The 23,444-nt window shown below is 39.0% G+C and overlaps 1 protein-coding gene across 2 annotated transcripts; it reads left to right on the top strand.

Moving 5' to 3' along the window:
- Positions 1-754: 754 nt before the first annotated feature.
- On the top strand, positions 755-22,802 carry LOC310922319 (RPA-related protein RADX-like; the record flags this gene model as incomplete). 2 transcript variants are annotated; one of them, XM_083882786.1, is made up of 15 exons in its annotated part: positions 755-1,403; positions 2,769-2,911; positions 3,672-3,864; positions 6,944-7,052; positions 7,183-7,274; positions 7,369-7,491; positions 8,629-8,736; positions 9,292-9,459; positions 9,947-10,107; positions 10,517-10,710; positions 17,198-17,277; positions 17,734-18,027; positions 19,230-19,412; positions 19,838-19,963; positions 21,560-22,802. In XM_083882786.1, 15 exons carry the CDS (start codon positions 755-757, stop codon positions 21,580-21,582), a joined length of 2,646 nt encoding a protein of 881 aa, XP_083738912.1. In that variant the 3' UTR covers positions 21,583-22,802. The 2 variants fall into 2 exon arrangements, with proteins under 2 accessions (XP_083738912.1, XP_083738913.1); XM_083882787.1 differs by having other exon boundaries at positions 20,824-22,802.
- Between the last annotated feature and the right edge of the window lie 642 nt (positions 22,803-23,444).

The following is a 23,444-nucleotide window of genomic DNA, read 5'->3' as shown; positions in this document are numbered from 1 at the left end:
ACTATTCATTGATTCCACGGTATGATAAAGAAGTTGATAGTTGCAGTGGGACAAGCATCAATAATAATATCACACAGGAACCACTAGTAAGAATTTCTTCTGAAGATGGGAGCAAGAAACAAGACTCAGTAGACTGTTTCAACCACAAGATGATTATGATTACCCCCACACTGCAACTATGAAAAACGCAAATACAATATTAGAAGCAAGCACAAGACTCTCCCAACTAGGAACATATTGATGTAAAGGAAAAAGCAATGACGAGTGTTGTGCATCCACTTAAATGGAACCAGAAACTGGTGCAGCAGAACTCTCTAAGTGAGGCAGGGACCAAGGCGCTGCTCGCAGCTCAGGGCCTCTGTCCCACCGACGGGGCGCTGGGGGTCACTTGCGCCCCCGAGCTCCCGGGCACTGCCACAATGCACTGACAAGGGTGGGCCGCGAGCCAGCACGGGAACAGCCGCGGCCTCCGGCCTAAGCGGAAGAACACCCGGGGCCGCCCGCCGCCGCTACCCGGCCGCTTATCGCAGGGGACTCCGCGGCCGCCTCTCCCACCGCTTCCCCGGGCCTCAGCTTCGTCCCTGCTCCCGACCGCAGCTGCTCCCCGGTCGCCACTTTCCTGTCCCGGTATCCCTGTCCCCGTGTCTCCATGTCACTGACCCCACCTCCGCCCCGGCCGTTGGCGGTTTGAACGGCGCGCGCGCCCCCGCCCCAGCCCGCGCGCGCGCCATGGGGGTGGTGCCCCTGATCAGCCATGACAGCGGGAACTCGCGGCCGCCGCCACCGAGCCCGGCAGCGTCCCGGGCCGCGACTCTCGCCCGGGAGGGGCGGCCAGGACGCTGTCATGCAGGACCCTACCCCAGAATGTGCCAAGGAGAGCCGGGCGGCGGCCTCGGCGGAGGGCGGCGGGGCCTTCTGTCTGCAGAGGGTGTTTGAGGAGGTGCAGGGCTCCTCGCAGCTGAGCGCGGCGCCCGCGGAGCCGCTGGTCGTGACGGTGGTGGCGGTGGAGCGGTACCTGGCGCAGGCGCCGCCCGCTGCCCCCCCCCAGTACTGGTACGACGTGACGCTGGCGGACGGCGCCCACCGGCACCGCTGCCACCTCGCGCCGCGCCTCAACGGGCTCGTGCAGCGCGCGCACCTGCGGGCGGGCACGCGCCTCCGCCTGACGCGCTGCTCGTACCGCTACGACGAGAAGCACCTGAACCGCGGCTTCCTCTGCCTGGAGGGGCTGGAGCGGGCGGGGAGCACCTCCGCTGCCGCCGCGGGCATCCTGCCCGGCGGGCACCGCCCGCTCCAGCCCCTCCGCGGGGACCATAGGCACTACCTGCCGCTCTGGAACAACGAGGATCCCTATGGAGACATGTGGGTGCCGGACAGGCCCCCGGTGCAGGTGGATGTGGACGGTAAGCCCAGAGGAGGCGGCTGTAGGGGTGCGGGAGGGACGCCCTGAGGCGCCCCGGGGCACCCAGAGGGAGGGGGCGGTGCCGTTGTTTGCCGTTTGTTGGGCGACGGAGCTGGGGAAGGGTCGGGAGTACAGGTCCTGTGAGGGGCGGCTGAGGGGGCTCAGCCTGGGGAAGAGGAGGCTCAGGGGGGACCTTTTCGCTCTCTACAATCACTTGACAGGAGGATATAGCCAGTTGGGGGTCTGGTTTTTCTCCCAGGCAACCAGCGGCAGTGCAAGGGCACATAGTCTTAAGCGAAGGTTTAGCTTGCACATTAGGAAGAATTCCTTCACAGGAAGAGTGATTAGACATTTGAACGGGCTGCCCAGGGAGGTGATGGAGTTGCCATCCCTGGAGGTGTTGAAGGCAAGACTGGTTGTGGCACTTGGTGCCACGGCCTGGCTGACAGGGTGGTGTTTGGTCACAGGTTGGACTCGATGATTTTAGGGGTCTTTTCCAACTGAATTGATTCTGCGGTAGCTTGTGCAGCTGGGCTGAGCTCCCTGGTATCCTCTAGTTGTGTTTGGCCCCACTGGGAATGTGATGCCTGTGTCACAGTTTACCTGTTTCTGTGGGAAAAACCTCTTCCTCGGGAGGATGGTGAGGCACTGGCACAGGTTGCCCAGAGTTGCCAGCTTGTTGGATGCTCCATCCCTGGGAGTATTGAAGAGAAGCTGGGATGGGGCTCTGACCAACCTGGTTTGGTGCAGCATGTCCCTCCCATGGTAGTGTTGGAACGAGATGACTCCTTTGATCCCAACCCCTTTTGTGATTCTGTTGCTTTGAGAGAGTTTTTTAAACTCTACGAAACATTAACTAAAAATATGTAGCTGTGGTGCTTGTGCCCAGTCTTCTGAGGTGTCAAGAATACTGGGTGCAGTAGTAGTCTTGTGGCTGGTCTGTGGGGCAGGATGCTCACACTTAGAAGCTGCCACCCAAAATGTGGTCAGTGTTGAGGGGCTCGGGCCATTCCATGAAGCCTGGTGAGGGGAGAAGTATAACAGGACTTGTGCATGAGTGTGATTCCCTTGTAGGCTGACACCTGTGATTTTTGTAATAGCCCTTCTGCTCATCTGACAACACTTCTGTGTAATTTAAAATGTGTCATCACTCTCAATTAAAAAAAAAACAACAAAACTATGCTGTGTGTAGATAGTTCATAACAGAACTTATTGGTGAATGATATCAGCAAATTACCCTTTTTAAATGTTAGAAACATTAATAAAATACATGTGACATCCTGGCACTTTACTCCTGAAAACTTACATGTTCAGTCATGAATGCTCTTTTTTCTGGTCTTTTCTTTTCCCCACCCCTTAACCTTAGTCTCCAAACTGACTAATCTTGGTCATCTGGAAATGACATGGAGAAGCAGAGTGCATTTCCATCCACTTCTTGTGAGAATCCTGCACAAATCTAGACTAAGGTACTATGGAAAACCAGAGACAAAAATGGATATGCCTTATCAGGTAAAGAGGGATAAATACACAGATTAACACAAACAAATTGCTGTAGGATATTTGCAAATAATTTTTCCCATATAGTAAGCACATAAAGTTATTTTATAGCTATTTTATATGGAAAATGCTGCCTTTACAAAAATGCTGCCTTTACAAAAATGCTGAGCACTCTAGAGCAGGAAATGCTGAATTTTGTGATCATACGTGTACAAACTTTAGCAGATGCATTTCAGTTACTGTAGTTCATTTGAGCTTTTTGTGAAGAAAAAGATACTTCGAGGTGTTAGTTTAACAGCCTAAACATTTCTGGTCTCTATACTTTGACAGTTGGAGTTAGTATGTCCTGTCAAAAAAAAAAAAAACAAAACAAGGCAATATATTTAAATTATTTCTAGGCCCCGATTCGCTCATCTGGTGACTTTCAGATAGGTTATTTTACTTTAAAATTATTAATGATTTTTCTAATATATTTAAATTATGATATTTTTGTGTTGAACTTCTTGGAAAAGGAGACTGGAGATGTGGTGGGTTAGTTTAAAAATCTTTTCTTATTGCTCAGTGATCTGCTCAGTTTCAGATTCAGCATTTGCCCAGTTTAAAAACTGGGGATTTTTTCAGCTCTCGTATTCAGTACAAGTTCTGGAACATCCTCTATATCCATTTGTAACAGAGAAATCATTTACAGGTCAAGCACCTGGTGCATTATCCAAAATAAATACATACCAGAATGATAATAAATAAGATGATTGTGTTTTCTCTCTTTTTTCAGGCTTACTTTGAAGTTGCTGATGGCTCAGGCATGATGTCAATGGTTTTGTGGAATTCGCTGTGTCCTGAATGGTATCACAGTATGAATGTTGGCACAGTGCTCCTCCTTGCCAAGTATGCCATCAAAACCAGTTACCCCTTTAAAACACACCCCACCCCAGGGGACTCACAGATGAAAAGATTTGCTACAATCGGTTAAGTATTGCAGAAACCTATTTTGAATCAATGAAATACAGCTGTGCAAAGTAGTTCTCCATAGAAATAAAATAGAAAGTGGTCCATTGCTGAGACTAATTGATAAGGTATAAATCCTTAATTAGTACCTCTGAAAGGTGTCTGAGCATCCAGGTCCTTGCTGTTCCCTGTTTATATTGAATCATGTCTACAAAGTTTACTGCCACAATTAGTTAAAACCTTTATTTAAAAAAATAAAGAAAAAAATCCCTGACATCAGGAACTGAGGTTATAAAGATAGGCATCTGGTAATGAATTTTAATCTGATTCTACTTCCTGCTTAATAGTACACATATCACTTGTACACTCCTCACACCTTTTTCCAGGTCATTGAAGGACATTATCACCTCATCTGACTTCAGATTTTAGTGTATACTGTCAAGGCCCACAGTATCTGCACAGCTCCGCAGAATAAAAAATTGCATTGATGACTTGTGTGTGCTGAAAGAGCCTCACAGTGGGAGTGTGTATATGAAGAATATTCCTTGGCTATGAAAAAACATTTTCTTACTTGACAGTTGTTTAGTGTGGCAGATACTCAAAGGAGCTGTACTACAAAAATACAAGTCCTGCAATATAACAGTATTGTTATATATATATATCCTTTTCAAACTGGATTTGATCAGCTTTGGGGTTGTTTTCTCTCCTTCACTCTTGAACTCTTTCCCATTTTGTGCTTTTATACTCAGAATAAAATGACAGCCAACATTCAGAAAATTCAAATAACTTCTTGAAACAATATGCATGTTGGTGAAGGGTGATGTATGTATAACTTATTGAAAATTACAGTTTCCTAATGGAGTTGCTACAGTGCAGAAAAATAAGTAGTGTTTTCACTGCCAGAAGCAATATCTTCCCTGACTGATAAATATTTGCATTAAAACCAGATCTCAATGTCTGAAGTATTTGTGATGATGTGGCAGGAGATAGAAATGTTTAGCCAGGAATGGAAGTTTGTGAGGGAAGGTGATGATAATTACCCTGAAAACAATTATGATTGCCACAAAACCTTTCTATGCAAAGAAGACAATAAAATATGCCATTTGAGGTCTCTGCATTTTCATGGCCTTATTCACTTTGCACTTCTTATTTCTTACAAGCATTATTGGGGTAGAAGTGGGAACAAAGAAATCAAAATGGCCAACTCAATTATTGGGCTGTAAAAGGTAATAGCTGTGTAATGGAAAAACTAGAAGTCACTCCATTGGAAAGTGCCATGGTGCACAGATAAACTGCAGAAACTGTAAATCTTTGGTTCATACAAAAATATGTACAGAATCTCCTTTCTTTGCACGAAGCTGAGAATTTTTTCCTAATATGAATTCACATAATCCCATGACGCATGAATGGATGGTATGACCATATGTCCTATAAGAAGAGAGTCACAAGAGAACAGAATATCCAGAAAAAAATCTAGAGTATTTGTAACATGGATTTTGTGCAATTTCCATTGCATGAAGGGTTTTTTTTTGTTCAGATTAAGGGAAATTTATTACTTAAGTATCTTTGTATATGCCCAAAGGGGCAATATTTCAGGTTTCAATTACACTGAATCGCTTAAGTAACAATTACTTTTTTCTTCATTTATTTTCAATTTGTAATTCCATCAAATCCCAGCTTTACAGTGTGTCCTTAGAACCATTCACCTGCAAATATTGTACAGTTTTGTACAATGTATCTGGAGAGTTATCAAGTCCCCAGTATTAAAGGGTTTCCAAATGGAGGGTCTTGCAAGGCGCTGTGCTTCAGGCACATCCCTAGACTTCTGTGGAGTGAGCTCTGCATTGCTGGCCCGTTTGCAGCTGCAGCACTGTGGGACTTGCTCAGAGGTACCGTTTCACAACCTAAAATCTTTGGAGCTTAGTACTAATGCCTTGCATTCCCCTGCCAGGCATTGTGCACGTTTCAATATCACACATCACTGAATTTGTGTGGCACTGATGACAGCTTGGACTGACCTTAGCTCCTGACTCATCCCAGGGTATAATCCTGACCTGGGTGTATGACTTTCATCTAATCTCAAAATAATGAAACAATTGAGAGTTCTGATGCATGGGGAAGTTTTGTTTCAGGAATTTTCTCAGTGATACTCTCCTAAAAGACCTTGTGCAAAACCACAATTGTCCTCCAAATACATTTCTAGAAAGCAGAAGCCTAGAGAATATTCCTAAGTAGAGGGTCTGACTTGAACACCTTCCTAATGTTGCACTGCCAGGGTGATGCAATAGATATAATTATGTAAACAGTTGTATGCATTATTTATATCTACTTAATTACTTTTCTGAGTGCATTATTTGAATAATCCCTTACTCAAACCCAAGGAATTTCATCAGAATCTGTCTTTTATATACCAGCAAGATTTGTCCTGTTAGAAGACCATAGAGTAGAGCCTTGTGTATTCTAGAAGCTGAAGCCATTCTTCCTGTATTTTTTAATCTGGTTGACGAACACCTTGCTTGCCCCAGTGCTCTACCATGTTTGTAATTTAGCATCTAAACAGTTTGATTAATAAATTAAAATTTTCGACTGCTATAGAATAGGCATGAGAAGACCTTTTGTTTTCCACCATGGCCATGGTGTATTTCTATCCTATTAATAATTACCTGAACTGGCATCAAATATGGAAATTCTCATGTGCTAGTTCTGTTTTACTTTGTTGTCTGCACATCAATTTCAGACCTTACTGACATTTGACAACAAAGCTAGTGTAAAAAGTACTTTGTATCTAATAAGTATGGTTGGATTAGTTTCTGTTAAAATACTGTCTGGATTGGACTAGTTGGCTCATGTAGGCGATTGGAAAGTTTAACATTATTTAGATGATAAAATTGCTTTGTTGTACCTGAATTCCTTACTTTATTTTGATGAAAACCTGAACTCAGAGAAATTGATTAATAATTTCACAAAGTTGGAATGTTTAAGAAACTTTACCCTGGTTTCTTTATGGTGTCTTGTTATATTTATTAATTATTATTACGATGATGATGATGATAATTTGTATTCATGCCATAAATGTTACTGACTTTTTTTCTTTGTCAGAAATTAGCCTTAATGTTCGAGATCCTCCTACTGAAATAAGTATTATTCCAGAAGAAATGGTTAAGCCAGAGTGGGGATTACCTGAAGTTAAATATAGGTTTATCACAAGGTAAAATAGAATTTTGTTGGTTATCAAGCTGGAATTTAAATTACACTACCTTACAGTGAATGTTAATTGGAAATGCTTTTTGCAAAGTTTCTAAGAAAGCTTACCCAGCTTTCTTCTATTTTGGTTTTAGGTCAGAACTGGATGACTTACCGCACAATCATTCCTGTGATGTTATTGGTCTTGTGACATTTGTAGGAAGGGCTGAGCGAGCCAGAAAAAAAGGTTTTTCTATAAATATGACTTTCAGAATTTATCAAATAGTTTCTAAATTTCTAAGTAAATGCTTACACATTTTTCTTAATATTTGTTTATACAGAACACAGTGAAGACTTCTGGCTCTATCGTTGGGCACATGCCATTGATGGGACCTCAGACCAACCATTCATCCTGGAATTGTTTGCAACTTCTCAGCCAGATGTGTTTGAGCGTATTCATCCAAGTATTCATCTCTCTATTAATACTCACTAATAATTATTTATAATGTATTTCTAGTTCATTGCAAATTTCTAATTCTGAGATTAGTTATCACTGAATTAAAAAACGCCACAATTTATCTCCTCAATCAGAAGATAGTTGATCAGAAATTAAAACTTAAGAATAAAAAATAGTTTATTTGAAACCCTTACAAATTGCAGTCTGTCATTTAGTGTAAACAATTAGATGGACAGCTGGGCCTGGGGCTCCTCTGATCTCCTTCATTTCAGATGTTTCTGTTAAGAAGCACCTGGGCAACATCTCTTGCATCAGAGGCAATTAAAGGCAGCAGCTGGTCAAATCTCTTGCTCCTCTTGACCTGTAAATACCTGTTTTTTTATAGACAGGAATAATTTAAGAGGATTGAATGAAGAGAGAGGTGAAAGTGGAAAAGCTTCATTTCTTTGAACCAGTGTTTTTTTGCCCAAACAGCAGTCATCACTCAGCTGTGTTAATTATCACACATGAGCTAAGAGTAATAAATTTCAAACTAGGGAATCCTTAATGGAGGATTTTAAAAGAGCTTTAAATATTTCTTCTTGCCTTTTTTCTCTTCTTCTCCAAGCACTCATCCTTTTTTTTAACACTGGTTGGTGTTGATATGCATTTTTTATATCATTTGATGTAGCACCAGCTGCACAGTCCTGCTAAGATTCTGGCTGCATTCATCTTGGGTGTTCTGGGAAAGTGGGAAAGAATGACATTCCAGTGTTTAACTGAGATACTAACAAAAGAGGGAGTTTGAGCTCTGTTTAGAAGTTTTGCAGTGGCATGTCATAATTTCTCATGATTTTATACTTTTTATCCTTAAGAAACACAGCTATCTAATACCAATATTTGTACTATTTTTTTTCAATGATATCCTACCCGATGAAGTATCTTACATTTTAGTTGTAATATCTATGCTGAAACTGAATTGAATTGCATGTCCATATGGTAATTTATAATGGAGACTCCAAACATACGTTAAACATTTGTAGGGTCAAGAACTAAATTGTCTTGTTTAGAGGACTTAATAAAATTAATCCACTGTGTATCAGTCTTGCCACTCTAAAATCAATGAGCTGTCAGGAAGAAAAAAATGAAGTTTTTTTTTCTCCAGTGACATACTTGGTGTGTACACAGATGAGAGTGATCCAGGGCCTCACTGAGAATCCTTCTGGGACAGTTTACCTTACAACTTCAAATGAAAGTCAAATATTCATTACAGGTAACTTAAACTAGTTCTAGTTTTATGTAGTTCTCATGTTATTTCTTTGGAAACGGTATTTTCATTTTACAACAAAATAATCAGTGCAGACTATGAGGTAATAATGAAACATCATTGCAGAAAAGAAAAAGGCAAATGGCATTCTTGTGAGGCATTAAAATGGATTTATCTTATGAAAAGTATTTCTAGGTTAAGACATATGTTTACTACTTCTTTCAGGCTGTTAATCTTTTGATAGGATAGCAATGGCAATTGCCACTTACTTAAAACATTAAAAAACACTTGCAGTTTTCCTATTCTAGGTGCATTTTTGCTAGTTGTTTTAGTTTTTTCTGTTATTTAACGTTTGTCTGACTTCTGGTGTCAAATGCAAGTATAGTCAAGAAATTCAAGGTACTCATTTTGTAAAACACTCTGGAAAAAGATATCTTTTTTACTCTCTAGTCAAGATCTTAATTTGTTTTTTCTAGGTAGTGTTCAGGGGAGTTTCAAAATGAGAACAAATTTTACTAACCTGCTTTGGTTTTGATACCTGATTATTTTTGTTTCCAAAAGGGTGGCACAAGGGCCAACCATACACCAAGGATGCCAAAGTGAAAAACTTCATTCACTGGATGAAATCACAAAGTGAAGCTGATCAAATAAAGAAAACTGTCATCGGTGGCTATTACCCTTTTCCACGACCTCCTGATAGCTTTTTGAAATATTGTAAAAACAATGAAGGTATCATATATCAAATATCTGTAAGATTTGTGGCCTTTTTCAGTCAGTCTTACTCTAAGAAAATCTCCTTTTTGTGACTAAATGTTTCATAGGCTAAATCCTCACCTCAGAAAATATCACACCATTAGCTGCAGGAGAATTGTAGAAGTTGACATGAGCTACACATATACCCAGAAGTTTTACTCTGAATTTTCTGCTAAATCAAAATTTAAAATAGTTATTCTGAAGGGTACATTGAACTGGAATTTTCACCTGAAACAGAAATTGTGGTGTCTGATAATGCATACTAATGGATGCTTATGAGCTAAAAAGGTTTATTGTTTTAATTTTTTTCCATGTGATGTGGATAACAAAAAGGTTTAGAATTCTTTAAAAGCATAACTTTAAATCAGTTAAATATTTAGTAAAAAAAAATTTTAGTCTTGTGTTCAGAGATTTTGCTATTATATTTCTCTAAAACTTGATTCTGGAAATTTCTTTTTTGCAGTTGAATCAGTTTTGAAACCCATAGGTGAAATAGGGAAAGAGATTGAAGACCTGTACTACAGAGAACACAAGCGAATTGCTTTTCAGGGAATAATTAGTGCCATAAGATGCATCAGCTATAGCGATGCAGCTGAAGAAGCCCCAGGAGGGGAACTCATCCAGGTATGGTGTGTGAGAGTTAATGCCAAAGCAGCTATGATTGTCATTAGAATTGAGAATTTTGCATTTGAGTTCAGAACCTAATTACATTGTCTCTTCATCTGATTTCTGAGCGCAAAATTTTAAAAAGCAATAATTCAGTGCTTATCTGAAAGTATTTTGGCAGTCCTCTGTAAAACTTGTAACTTTAAAAGTTACTAATTTGACTGATAACCTGATATAAATTGGAGTGTGGGAGAGGCAACTGCTGCAATGTGCTCACTTGTCACTTTCTAGACAGAATTTACCTTATTAATATGATTAGATAATTTCTGCTAGATGTAAGGTGACTGTCAGAAATTTGTAGGTTTTTGAGTTGGAAGAAATAGCTTTAAGTGCATTGAAAGTCTTAAACAATTAACTATTGTTGCAGAAAGATACTTCTCAGTCTCTTGGAAGTTCTTCTGTGTCCAAAGAAGACTATGTTGACACGGGAAAAAATGAAGAAGTTGAGTCTTTTCTGGGGCCACCCTGCACTCCTGGGGTACATCAGCACCAAGCTCTGCTGTCAAAGGGGAGTTCAGTCAAGAGAAAGACAACATACAGATGCAGAAGAGATGCAGAACAGTAAGCTCTCTTCATAAATATGTGGTGGATCTTCTAAAAAGTGTTTCCAGAAATTAGGCCGGAGCCCAGGCTGTAGAAAATACATAAGAAAGCTTTAAAAGCATATATATAGTTGAATCTTTAAAATGTAGTTACATACTTTTCCTAGCATCAGCTGATGACAATTATACTGTTCATGATAAGGAGGGATTAATTAAAGTAGGTTTGCAGTGCTCTCTTCTGAATAATATTTATACTACTTTGTTATTAAGCTCACAGATTTGAAATAAAAGTAGTTAATACTTGAATCAAATGTACTTTAGTGACATAGCTGTGGAACAAACAACAGTTACAGTGGTGTGAGGAAATCAGATATCTTGACTGAAAATGCAGAATCAGGTATACCTGTTCCTTAATTTCAAACACACCTTATTTTTGATTTCTGGGCAGTGGAGTGTACTGCATGGAGCTGTAACTTGCTGTCAGAAAGGAAAGTAGACAGTGGTCATGTGCTAACCTAAGGGCTCAAAATAACTTGTAACTTGTCTGATACAACTCTGTTAGATTCAGGAGTAAAGTAACTGCTTGCATAAGATTGCCCTTTGTTGCAACACATGTAAAATCTAGTACACCCATACTCATTATTGAGAGCCTGGTGTATACATTGACAGATGGAAAGTTTCAAAAGTCAGGCCAGTCACATCTGGGGTTTTTGCAGTGGATTTCTCATACTATAAAGGGTATATTTGTCTTCTTTACTTTTCACATCCATAAGTCGTAATGTGTGAAGAGAGTAGATATTTAGAGTATTTTGAGGGGAAATTATTTAGTATTAAGAAAACCTTGGTAAATAGAAGTTCTGTCTTGGCAGTGTTATAGCAAACTTAGTGGATTCTGTTCCATATGAAAACTTCCAGCATTTGAGTGTCTTAGTTTAGTTCTGCCTGAAAGAAAAACATCAAAGTCCCTTGCTTTGTGAATTTCCATTTAAATAGATACTGAAAAATAATGGTGAATTAACTACTTTAAGGGGAGGTACATCTGTTAGTCCTATATCATCTTACCCCTATTTTACAGGGACTGTAAGAAGAAAACTTGGGTAAGTCATGTGAAATTAATTGTGTTGAATAATTGCAATAATCAAACAAAAATATTCCAAGTAAAATTTTTACAGATCAGGAATCTCTAAGGAAGCAAAATGAAAGAACAGATCAGGGTAGAGTTCAATGTTTTCTATTCACTCATCTGCACCAACTAAATATATCTGAAACATAATTTTGAGCATGTTATTAAGCATCTTATATTGCTACTACTACTACTACTACTAAGGGAATATATAATAACAGAGGTTCATAATGGTAATTAATGAATTTTCTGGTGGTGGCTGAGCTGTACATTTTCCTTGATGCTACAGAGGTGTTAATATAGTTGTCCCTGGGAAGCCACTCCCCTGCTCCTTTCACTCCCCAGCACTCAGTTGTTACATAACAGTTTGGATCCAGAGAAGGTGGTGTTTTTTTGAAGTCCAGATAGGAATTTCAAATCCAGAGCCCTGTCAAGTCTGGAACCTACTGAAATAAGTTAAAAAGTGAAATTATTAAGAAAACTGAATGAGTGCTTTTATTTGTTAACCAGGGGCTACAAGCTACTTTTCTTTGTGCATTTTGTTTAAGGGCCATAAATTCTTTTCAGCTGTTCCAGACAGAACACGAGCAACTTGGATGTTTGAACTCTTGGTGTCAGTAATTTAGGATGTTTGTGTATTTTGGCAGTGATCTGGATTTGTGTCATGACTACATATACGGCTCAGTTGCCTTTTTGGCTTACTTTTAGCATCTTTTCCTTTTCCCCCCTAAACCCAAGAATCATGGTACTAGGAATAGGGCAACAGTGGTAATGAGGGAGCTGATCAAACCTGTTGACCATTCTGCCAGTATTGCTCCCCTACAAGCATGCCTGTTTTCTTGAAACTCATTTATTGGAAGCTAATTTGCAACAGCTTTTTCTGTGGGATAAATGAGGCTCTTTTGAACCCATGTGTCTGTTGTTTCCTAGTCCTTTTGGTAGAAACTGCATTTTCTAGGAGAAATGGTTACCTGGCTTTGCAGCTGGTTCGTTGAAAGCATCACCTGGCTTTAAGGTCTCAATTCTGCAGGTGGTGCAGGAGTTTGCAGGGACTTGTACAAATCCATAGGAAAATCAGGAGGTTTTCCTTGACTGTAAGGAATCCTGTTTTCTTTTGCTTGCTGAGAAATGTTCCGCTTTTTCCAGGGTGGGGAGGAAGGATGGGAAGAATGTCTTCTCCCCATTTCTTATAGGTGAAGCCAGAAGTTAAGGCATGTTTACTTTGTTCTCTGCTTTTCTCACTCTGCTACTCTCCTCGCTACCTGTGTGTCCACTCTGCCATTAGTGCTAGAACCTCAGCTAAAGGAGGAGAAAGTCTGTGTTGGATTATGGAAAGCTGTTTCACTCTATATATTTCAAAGGTAACTCATGTATTTGTATAGCTAACTACTGAATTGTGCTGAATTCTCCAAATTGCCAAAAAAAAAAAAAAATAGAAAGTTAGCTGACACACTTTAAAATTGCATCGTTTTCTGTTCCTTAGATGTAGCAGAATGTCAGCTCTCACTGAAATATTTTATATGCTGATGAAATAACAACAGTTGTTTTAACAAACTTCACATATTTCACAGAATATTCTGAGTTGGAAGAGGCCCACAAGGATCATTGAGTCCAATAGTAGAGATATGTTTTAAAGTACATATTCTAACTTAAACTATTCTGTATCAAGTTTTTTATATGTTATTTGGAGCACATGGTTGCATTTTTGGGTTTTTTTTTAAGCAGTAAGAGCTTATTTTGAGAGTTTTTATTGACAGTTATAGTTCCTGCATTTCTGAGGTAACTTACCTGATTTTAAGGATTTCAGAAAGAACAAAGAAACTGGGTAATTTAGTATTATTGTTGATATTTATATCCTTGCTAGTAAAGATCTTCCACATAATGGTACTTCTAAGCATTTAATTTGCTCCAAAGTAATTTAATTTATATAGAATTAAATTATTGTGAATGAGAAAAGATTAGGAATTTCAGAAAGGATTATTTTTATATGGAAGTGAAAAAAGCACAGTAGTTTTCATGGAATTTTAATCTTTGTAAATTTAGCATGTTACCATGGAATTGCTGCACTATGTGCTCCCACTCCATACTGCTTGAAATGAACTTGTTTGCATGCTTCTATCCTTGCAGTTTTACTTCTGTGTTTTTTTGTCATGTAGACTCTTTTGTCCTTTTTCCTTCCCATTGATGTGACATCTAGGGAATGGGCACTCTATAATATAGGGAAATTGATCTTGAGGTTTGTATGACTAAAAGTTTCACAGCATGTCATGTTTCCTTCACAGCTCTTTTTCACATAAATCAGAATTTGTCAGGGAGAAATTAGTAGATACCAAAAATCAATTTGTGTAGACTTGTCAAGTTACCATAAAAGGCTGTTTGGTCTCTCTGTTACTTGCTGTGGTAGATGTGTTTACCACAATGGTGTCAGAACAGTTAGTTCATTTCAAACCAATCTATAAAATAAGTTTTACCAGTTTTATCAGTGAGTGGGATGTTTTGTTGTGTTGTTTTGAGGCACTTTATTTCCTTGCATTGTTTGGGCATAGCTGCAAGTTGTAATATTTTTTTTCTTAATTTCATTTTATCACATTTAGTCCCAGTGCTTAGGAAATAGGTGTGAAGCATGGGACGTGCTTATTTTCCCAATAGCTTCTGAAAATACTAATCTGCCATATATTTTGATTGATGTTATTTTCAATGACAATACTTTAAAGTAAAATGACCGACAAGTTGAATATCAATGTATCTGAAAATAGTGAAGAAAGGCTTTTTTGCAAGTGGACATCTGGGAAAAGGGGGGGCCTACAGCAGGCAGGCTGGAAACAGCAAATCTGGCAGGACACAAGTTCTCCTAAAGCTGGCATGGGTAAAATAGGCTGTGGGTGTTTTGGTGTACAACAGCAGGAGCACATTGCAGTAAGTGGAAGGATTTGGGTGGCCTCAGGTGCATTGCAGACATAATGGCTCGCAAAGAAGTACATGGCCTGTGTGTAGAGACAGGTAGTTTCCCTTACAAGCCTAGCTCAAGTCAGGCTGTTCACACATCCAGCACAAAGCAGGCCTGGAGGAACAATGTGTTGAGCAGGTAGAAATTATCCCAGATACAGATCTGTGAAAGAAGTGGGGAAAAATTGTGACAAGTTTTTTCATATTTTCCTGAGGCTCTACTTGCCTTAAATCAAAGCCTATTCACTTCCAAAACTAGACAATTTTAAAAGAAAAAAACTCCATGATATCCACTTTCCATGATATCCATTTGTCAGCAGTATGACTTGGTTTAATCCTGTACTTTAATGAGGAGAGATGTTGGCATGTATCTAACTTGACACATTTGTTTCTAAGCAAGCCTTTCTTAACACTTTGTTGGGGTTTCATGTTTGACAGGTCTAAATCTTAAAAGTGAAAATTAATTTTGTGGGCAGTAATTGCACAGGTCATACTGCTTAAATGAGGATTCTTTTGTGCCTAGATTTGGACATCACAAGGAGGTCACTTCAGTGATGATATAGCCATGATGGGAGTCCATTTCATAAAATATACTTTCATACTCAAAACCCACAGTGTACTTCCTTTTATCTTTTCACTAGATACTATTTTAGATATTTTCCATTTGTTACGAAATGTTGATATGAAATTTCCAAAATACACCCTAGTATGAAATAGAAAAAATTATTTAAAAACCTGTGAATCCTTATGAAATACAGTATGGTCCACTAAACAGCATGTTCATTTTGATTCCTTTTTTACTGTCTGTATCTTTGTCTTGGTTTGAAAGACAGGTATCTGCTAAGGAGGGTCAGGGCCTCCCTTCAAATTATTATAATTTAGAAAATTAAAGGGGCTTTCAGGCAGAGATATTGGGATAGGAGTAACAGTTCTTTACTAGTATGTATAACAAGAGAAACAAACAACAACTACAGCAATAATAATAACAGAACCAGGAACCTTGAGGGGCTTTGTGAAACAAAGCCCAGGGCAGTCCAATCTCTTGGGACTCTGAGAGCACCAGGCTGGAACTGTGAAAAATCCCAGGCTAGTGGATGATCAGAAGCTCCATTGGTGGTAGCTGGAACGTCAAGGATGTCCTGGCAGGGCAGGGGGTGCAGAGCTACAGAGTAGCAAAATGCCTCAAAGCAGTGCCAAAGAAACGGCAGTGGGACAGGGCTGGCCCAACAGGGCAGGAAGAGGCGAGCTTAGAGTTCCCGGGCCCACAAGCAGATGGTGGTAGATTTTCTCAGGACCGGACCCAGTTGGGACAGTGAACTCCTACTGCAGCAAGCAGCAGCCTGCCCATGTCCTCTCCGATGTGATGCTGAGAGCAAGAGAGAGAGCTGCCCCCAGCCCTGTCCTTATCTCCCCCTCCTGAATTTTGGCCATCTCTTTGTTTTGGTCAAGCACCCTTAAGCACCCAGTACTTAGTCTCCTAGCAACTTATGGGGAAAAATTCTTTAGAGTAAAAAAGGAACAAACCTAACCCCCCCCCCCCCCCCCCCCCCGACAATCTTGTAGTTATTATTAACTACTTTGATAGTCTGGAATTTTAATGATACCTTAACAAAGTCTTACCTGTTGCAGTTGTTTGTGATGCAAGATAATCAAGATAGTCCTTTTCCTAAGTTTTTCCAGACATCACGGTAAGTTTTATTAGAATAAGAGGAATGGATCAAAGAAAAAAAAGAATAAATGGGCCTAAGAGCTTATTTTACTGTTTGCTTGCAGAGTGCCTCATGTTTTTCTCCTGCATAATATCCTAGGTAATTTATTAGAGATTGGTAAAGAATAGTTTCTTACCATTAATTCTAAACTTCATGGTTAAAAAAAGAAAGTCTTAACAAATACCTAGTTTGGTTCATTGAACTGATCATTACAACAGGACAGTATGTCCACAGGAAAATAGAGATTTGGCATTTCTGTCATTTTGGATTCCGGAGTGGTGACATGGCTCCATTCATGCTGTGTTCCTGGGAGCTCAAGGAGATGACAGGACAGTGCAGCTGCATGCTGAACACCAGGTTTTTGCGATCAAGTCACCTGTTGGTCACCTGTGATGTTTGGCTGTGTCACACGTGGTATTTCCGCCAGTTGCCCGTAGAGGGCAGCAGACACCGGGCTGTGAATGTAAAACCCTTCCCCATCCCTTTCCCAAAGCTAGAAATCAGGCAGGGCTAGCCCTGAGCTCCGCTAAGCTGATTTACTAAGCACAGGGGATCTTGTTGTGTCAAGCTGCTGTATACAACTCTCACGATAAGGAATCAGCTCATTCACTCGAGCTCATATCATTTATCACTAGAAGTCTGTCTTTTGCTGCATAGAGTTTGAGGTTAATTATGTTTAAGATAAATAAATATATATATGTATGCACACTATAACTTTCTTTTTATAGCTTAGATGATTATCAACATGGACATTCTGTGCAAGATAAAAATGGACAGGATGTGTCAGACAGTTTGCAGTACTGCTCAGGTATGTTGCAAATAGTTGTTATATTAACCTTAGGAGGCTTAGGACTACTACTTTTCTTCAGGTCAAAACCAGGCAACAAAGATATTCTTATAACCTTTGTTAAGACAGTTCCTCTGTACATCTGGCTGCATCAGTCTCTGAGGAACCACTGTAGCAATGTATCATCAATGTCATTCTACTCAGTGTTCCCTGCTGTGTTCTAAGGGATGGCTGAAAGGACAGCATTAGATTGTTTCCCATTATGGGCAATAAATTCTCAGTGTACAAGTTTTGAGTTAGTTTAGTATCTCAGAAGCACTTTATAGCATAAGACCTCACATTTTCTCTTGGCCCTTTTAATTTCTGCCATGTCTTCATAATTGAAATGTTCTAATGAAAATTATTTCTTGTTTAACAGAGGAGTGATACAATTTTATAAGCATATAAGCAACTAAATGTTTTCTGTGCTTATAATAGATCAAGGAGGAGTGAGTAATATACCTGAAACTGAAGAGACTGGAAGAACTTGTGATTCCTGGCAGAGTGACCTGTGGGCACAAGTGAAAGACAAGTTAATGAATTATTTTCATCACAGTAAAATTTTCCCAGAAAGTATCCCATGTAAATTTGATTATGTGCACAAAGACTTACTTATGCAACAGTACAACCTTCATGCAGCAGTGCACCAGCCAATGGAAGCCAGGACAGATAAAAATATAAATGAGTTTAAAAGTGCTAATGGCCTTGGGTATTACGAAGTGACAGTTCTGGGTAAGTAGTTTGCCTTGTAAAAAAGGTTAAGCAAGAGCAGAGTAAGTTCATTAGAAACTGAATGGATTTCTCTAAAGGAATCAGTTGATTCTGAGTATTTCCTGAGGTTTGAAAAATTATTGACATTTTAGATTTTTGTTAGAGCCCTCATTTAGGATAATTTTTATTCTCATTAAACATACCTTTCAATGAAATGCCTGAATATCTTGTTTCTAGTATCACTTTTTGTATAATTTCAGGTTTTGGTCTAGTCTTATGAGTGTTATTTGAAGAATATGTGTAGTCCTTAAACTATTGATTATTTCAGTTAGAAGTAGATCCTGTTCACTATTTCAACCTGACGTAATCAGGCAAATTATTCAATTGCACTTGGCAGCTGACTTTTTGCTGGAGAGATGTTTATCAGAAACAAGTTAGTGTTCCTAAAAGAAAAAAGACAACTATAAATGCTTCTTTTCAGCATTATTCTTATTGAGTTGGTTTTTTCATACTGTTACTCCTAAAGTGCCTTTTGCCTAAATGGCAAAAAATGAAAGGCTGTATTTTAGCCATACTCATTAACTGCTCCATGCTGCTTCTAGTTAACATGAAGTGTCAGTTGATTGATTTTTATTTATTAAAATATAAATATGCAAGTTGATGTTTATTTGTTTGCTAGCTTTATTGAGGGTTATTAAGTTTGATTTTGTTTTCCAATTAGAAGGAGACACAAATTGCCTTGCTTAACAATGTTCATGTTAAGTTCCCATAATTTAAAAGTTTTCATTATTTGCTAAGGGACATTTGCAGAGAAGGTGTTTGAATATTTGAAGTCATTAAAATCCTGGGACTGACAATACAATATTGAAGATGAAAGTAGCACTGCATTGCACACTTTACTGGTTGTAAAGTTAATTTCTCTGCCTTTGCAGATAAAGTTAAAAGGAGGATGAAATGGCTTCCAAGGTTTAATGTTTTCTGAACTATCAGCATTGTTAGCCTTAAACCATAGTATTTCATAACATCATATTAATTTGAATGTGCTTGTGTATAATCCTATATAGAAACATATTTTTAGACATTAGTTATTAACTAATGGACAAAGAACGTGTAAATAAAAATCAGTGCAGTTGTTTGTTTAAAAAAAAAGGAAGTTGTGCACAAAATTTCTGATGGGCTGAATATGAAGTTTTCTGCTAACATAAAATATTTTTCTTCAACAGGTATAAACCATGACATAGCAATAGATGTTGCTTTTCTTCCGCTGTTTTGCCCTGACAATCCCCACTTATTTCAACTAGAAGACATTCAGAATGATATATTATTGTCTTGTATGAGTTGTATCTCTGCATGCCAGCAGAAGGCCACCAGCAGTGGGAGGCTTTGTGACATGTTTCCTCTTTCAGGTGAGACTGCCTTTCACTGATGTTACTAATGTATCATTTCTTGGTTTGTCTTTCAGTGCAAGAGTTAATCCTCTGTAGAAATCTCTGGTGTAGGTCAGACATTGTTCACCTCTTCAGTGAAAGAGATGTGAATTCTATTTCACCACCTTTAGTAAATTGCTGTAATACTGAACTTTCAAGGAAGTTTTTGCTGGAGCTGCTCTCCTTTCCTGGAGACAGTATTTTAATATCCAAACTACAATCTCGTATCTAATTCTGATGCTGTCATTTCTAGTGATGGAATTTATGAATAAAATTTTTCACTGCAAGAAGGTTGAACATATACAGATTAGTGTATGGAAAACATTATCAATTCTGTACACCTTTTTATCGTGTACAGAGTATACAGCAAATACCTTTTAAAACCACCTTTCCTTAACTTCTAGATGAAATTGTAAAAGCAGCGAAGGAGCTCAATGGTAAACATGTTATCTGCATCTTGGACATCTGTCACTTGGGTGATGATAAGGTGGAAGTCTTTCTGAGCAAAATCTACAAGACAGTGGAATCAGGTGTGTTAGATCCAGTGTAATTTAATAATTTAATTTTCAAATGTATATTATTCAAAATGAGGGAAATAAAATTACTGTAACTTGAATATACTCTCTACACATTGCACTTTTCTAGAACTAGCAGACACAATATAGAATCATGATTCTTAGGGCAGATGTAATGGTCATCCATGTAACTGGGAAGGGAAATTGTTGCCTTTATTTTTCAGTCTTGAAACAGATTAAACAATGTATTGGTCACTGATGTTCAAGAAGGATGAATAGGCAGTACAGTGAGCTGATCATTTGGCAGGATACCAAGGAGTAAAAGTGATTGTCAACTGCCTTTCTTTGCCTGTGCACAAACATATACAGGAAATGTATATATCTGAGTGAGAACTGAGAAGAGAGGCAAGCTTTCCTAATATTTAAGGCAGTGTTTGCAAAAGAATTAATGGGCTGTGATAAAAATTTAGGCTGGAAAATAGAAAAATCTTGAGGATTAGAATTTTGATGTTCTTTAATGATCCTTTTTAGTGAAACCTACCAGAGGCAGCCTGACTGCTCTTTAGGCTTGAAGCTTACTGTGAAAGGGATTAAATACCATGGTGTCTTTAGTACCATGATGCAGGAAACCACTTTCAGTTCTTTTCACTTGAGCAAGGTCAGGTGCTTTTTTTATATGTCTGCTTTTGTACATAGTGTTAGGTAGTGAGTATAGCATCTAAACATTTTTAACATATTTTATCCATTAATAAGAGTAATGAAATATTTTTAAAGATTTTTTTAATTGGAACTTACTTCTAGCTTTGCAAGAGAAAAACTGTTTTTAAGAAGTGCTAATTATGGCAGGATATTCAGTTTGCCACATCATTTTTTAGGTGTGTTCTGAGTACATGAAGGAGTTCAGCAACTATGAGAAGCTGCTACTTCCACAAGAGCAAAAGACTGGAAAATTCTGCTAAATTTTTGCCTGTACTAAGGAGCAACTGGCTCCTTCTGGTCCAGAATGAAGTAGCACATTTTTCTCCCATGTTAAACAGCCTCAAATCACTTAAAGAACTGGATTCTTACGAAATTATTTTTGGGCGGGAGCTCATTGCAATTTGACTTCTTGTCCATTTGAAATGCTGCTCTCAATTAAATTCTTTGAGAAGAAAGAATTATGGAGACTTGCCAAGTAAATTGTACCATTGTTGACCAAACCCCACAGAGTTAATTTATAGGAACAGATATATTCTTAGGCACATTTTAGCAGCCTGTTGCTCATTGGAGACTACCTCTTTCAACTAGTAGCTCAGTTGTCTGCCCTGGGGGCAGTGGACTTTGTCCTCAAGTACTTAAAGTCTGTGCCCTATCTTCAATTAATGGTAATTTGACTGAGAAATGTAATTGATTTTGTTGCATACAAATTCACTGGCAACTTCAGATAAAAAGTAATGAAATTATTGTGTCTTTCTAGTGTAGTTTACAGTTTAAAAATATATTAAGGAGAATAGTTTAACTTAACTTGCACTGGAACTGAAAGTCAATTAAATGTGACTATTATATCTGTCTATTTGATATGAATCAGAAGTATTAGTTCTTAAACAATGTTTGTCAACTCATGCCTTTCAGAGTACCCACAGAAGGCAAAATGAAAAGATACCAACCCAAGAAGAGTAGGGTGTTGCTTGCAGTGGTTTTTGTGTCATTGTGCTGCTTATGGGTATGTGAAGGTGAGAGGCCATTGCTCTGGAGCAAGTGTCACACAGCACTTCATGTTCCAAACTGAGCCATGCTGACTGTGTTAGGCAGTGTTTTTATTTACATATACTTCAGATCGAAGTTTAATTCTAATGAAACTGTTCTTTCTTAAGGCAATTTTTAAAGGAATTATCTTTGTACAAAAGGACTGATGTGGCTGACATTGTCACAGAGCCACATTGGTGAGATCGTCCAGCCACCTCCCTCCATCCCATGCCATAGAAATGCGGCCAAAAGCTGTTTGGGCCATTGCACTACTTAGTACACGTTAAACATAAAGCATTAATCATTTCATCCTATATGTTAGAACTTCCTAGCTCTAAAATAAATATCAGAATTATGTGGAATATAGATAATGTCTTTAAAACGTTAAAGGATATAATTTGATTTTATTCAAGTGTTTGAAATTTTTCATGGCAAAAGCTGGGAAGGGGAGATATTTACTCTTGCAGAATGGGGTGCCAGTGTTGGAAGCACAGGCTTTCTGTGTGCAGCTGGTGAATAGCCAATGCCTGTCGTAGACTTGGAATTTTACTACTCTGGATCATTTTGTAGTCACCATCCTGCTAAATAACACTGAACTTAATATGTGGAGTTCAATGGCTGAAGTGCTGCAGTGTTACTGTGATTGCCATTCTGCCTGTCTCCCTGCCAATGCAGCGCTGTCAGACTGGAGCAAAGATCCTCTCTGCAAAGAAACCACTTGTTTTACTTCATTTTGTGTTTATTAACGCAAGTGTAAAACCAATGTATTTTTGATCTTGAGTCTGTCAAAACATGTTAGTTTTGCTGTGTTAAGCTAAGATAGTCATTACTCCTGCAAAATGTCATAGGGATCACCTTTCTTGCTGCTGTGTATTGCTACTCCTGAGGGTAAAATACTATCAGAGCACATTTCTTTACTGTGGAAGGTGTACCTGACCAAAGAACTGTACTCTAAAACCTTACATGTGCATGTTTCTTGTGTTTTCAGCATTAATTTCAAAGAATGGAGGAAGGTAGAACATATGTAGTTAGTGGTACTTTTGAGTGCATAAAATTTGCTAAGTCATAGATCATAAAGATATTATTAATTTTGAATTAATGTGATGTAGAAGTTGTGTGACACTGAAAAGCAGAGAATATAAATAAATTAATATATGTAAACATCTTGGATTGTTTCTTTCCATTTCTTTCCTTTTTACTTCTTGTAAGTTGTTTCGATTTTCCAAGAATCTTCTCCACAGTCATGTTTACTCTTTTCAAGAAACTTTAAAGGAGAACTAGGCTGAGCTTCTGTTAACATCTGTGCAGCTTCTCTTGGCTTTCAACACGGTATGCAGCATGAATTTTGTAGAAAAAGAGTAAAAAGGGGGTCTGTTTGTCCCTTCTCCCCCATGGTCCAGGACTGGGGCTGAGCTCCAGGCTGGGCAGAGCGAGATAGGTGCCAATTCCTTGGCTGCATGTCAGCTGAATGGGCTGGGAATGCCACAGCTGTGTGTGCTCTGGACACGCTGGCATCACAGCCCTTCCTGGGCTGTTTCTGTAAACCTGCAGGAAGGGAAAGAGCTTGGAGAAGATCTGTTCTGCACTAGTGACAAAGCTCTCAGCTGCTTCCCCAACCCAGGTGTGGTGGTTTCACATTCGCCAAATTTTGTTTGCTAACTGGGAGATAGGATTTTGGGAGAAAAAGGCAAAACAAAGCCCAACTTAAGATAAACATTTTATTAACACACGCTAAGAGAAGCAAAGGAAAAGAGAAAAACACCCCACAAAT

The sequence above is a fragment of the Zosterops lateralis genome (genome assembly GCF_965231275.1).
Source record: "Zosterops lateralis genome assembly, chromosome: W".
NCBI lineage: Eukaryota > Metazoa > Chordata > Aves > Passeriformes > Zosteropidae > Zosterops > Zosterops lateralis.
Note: the sequence above shows the minus strand (reverse complement) of the source record. Positions and strands in the feature narration are given on the sequence as shown.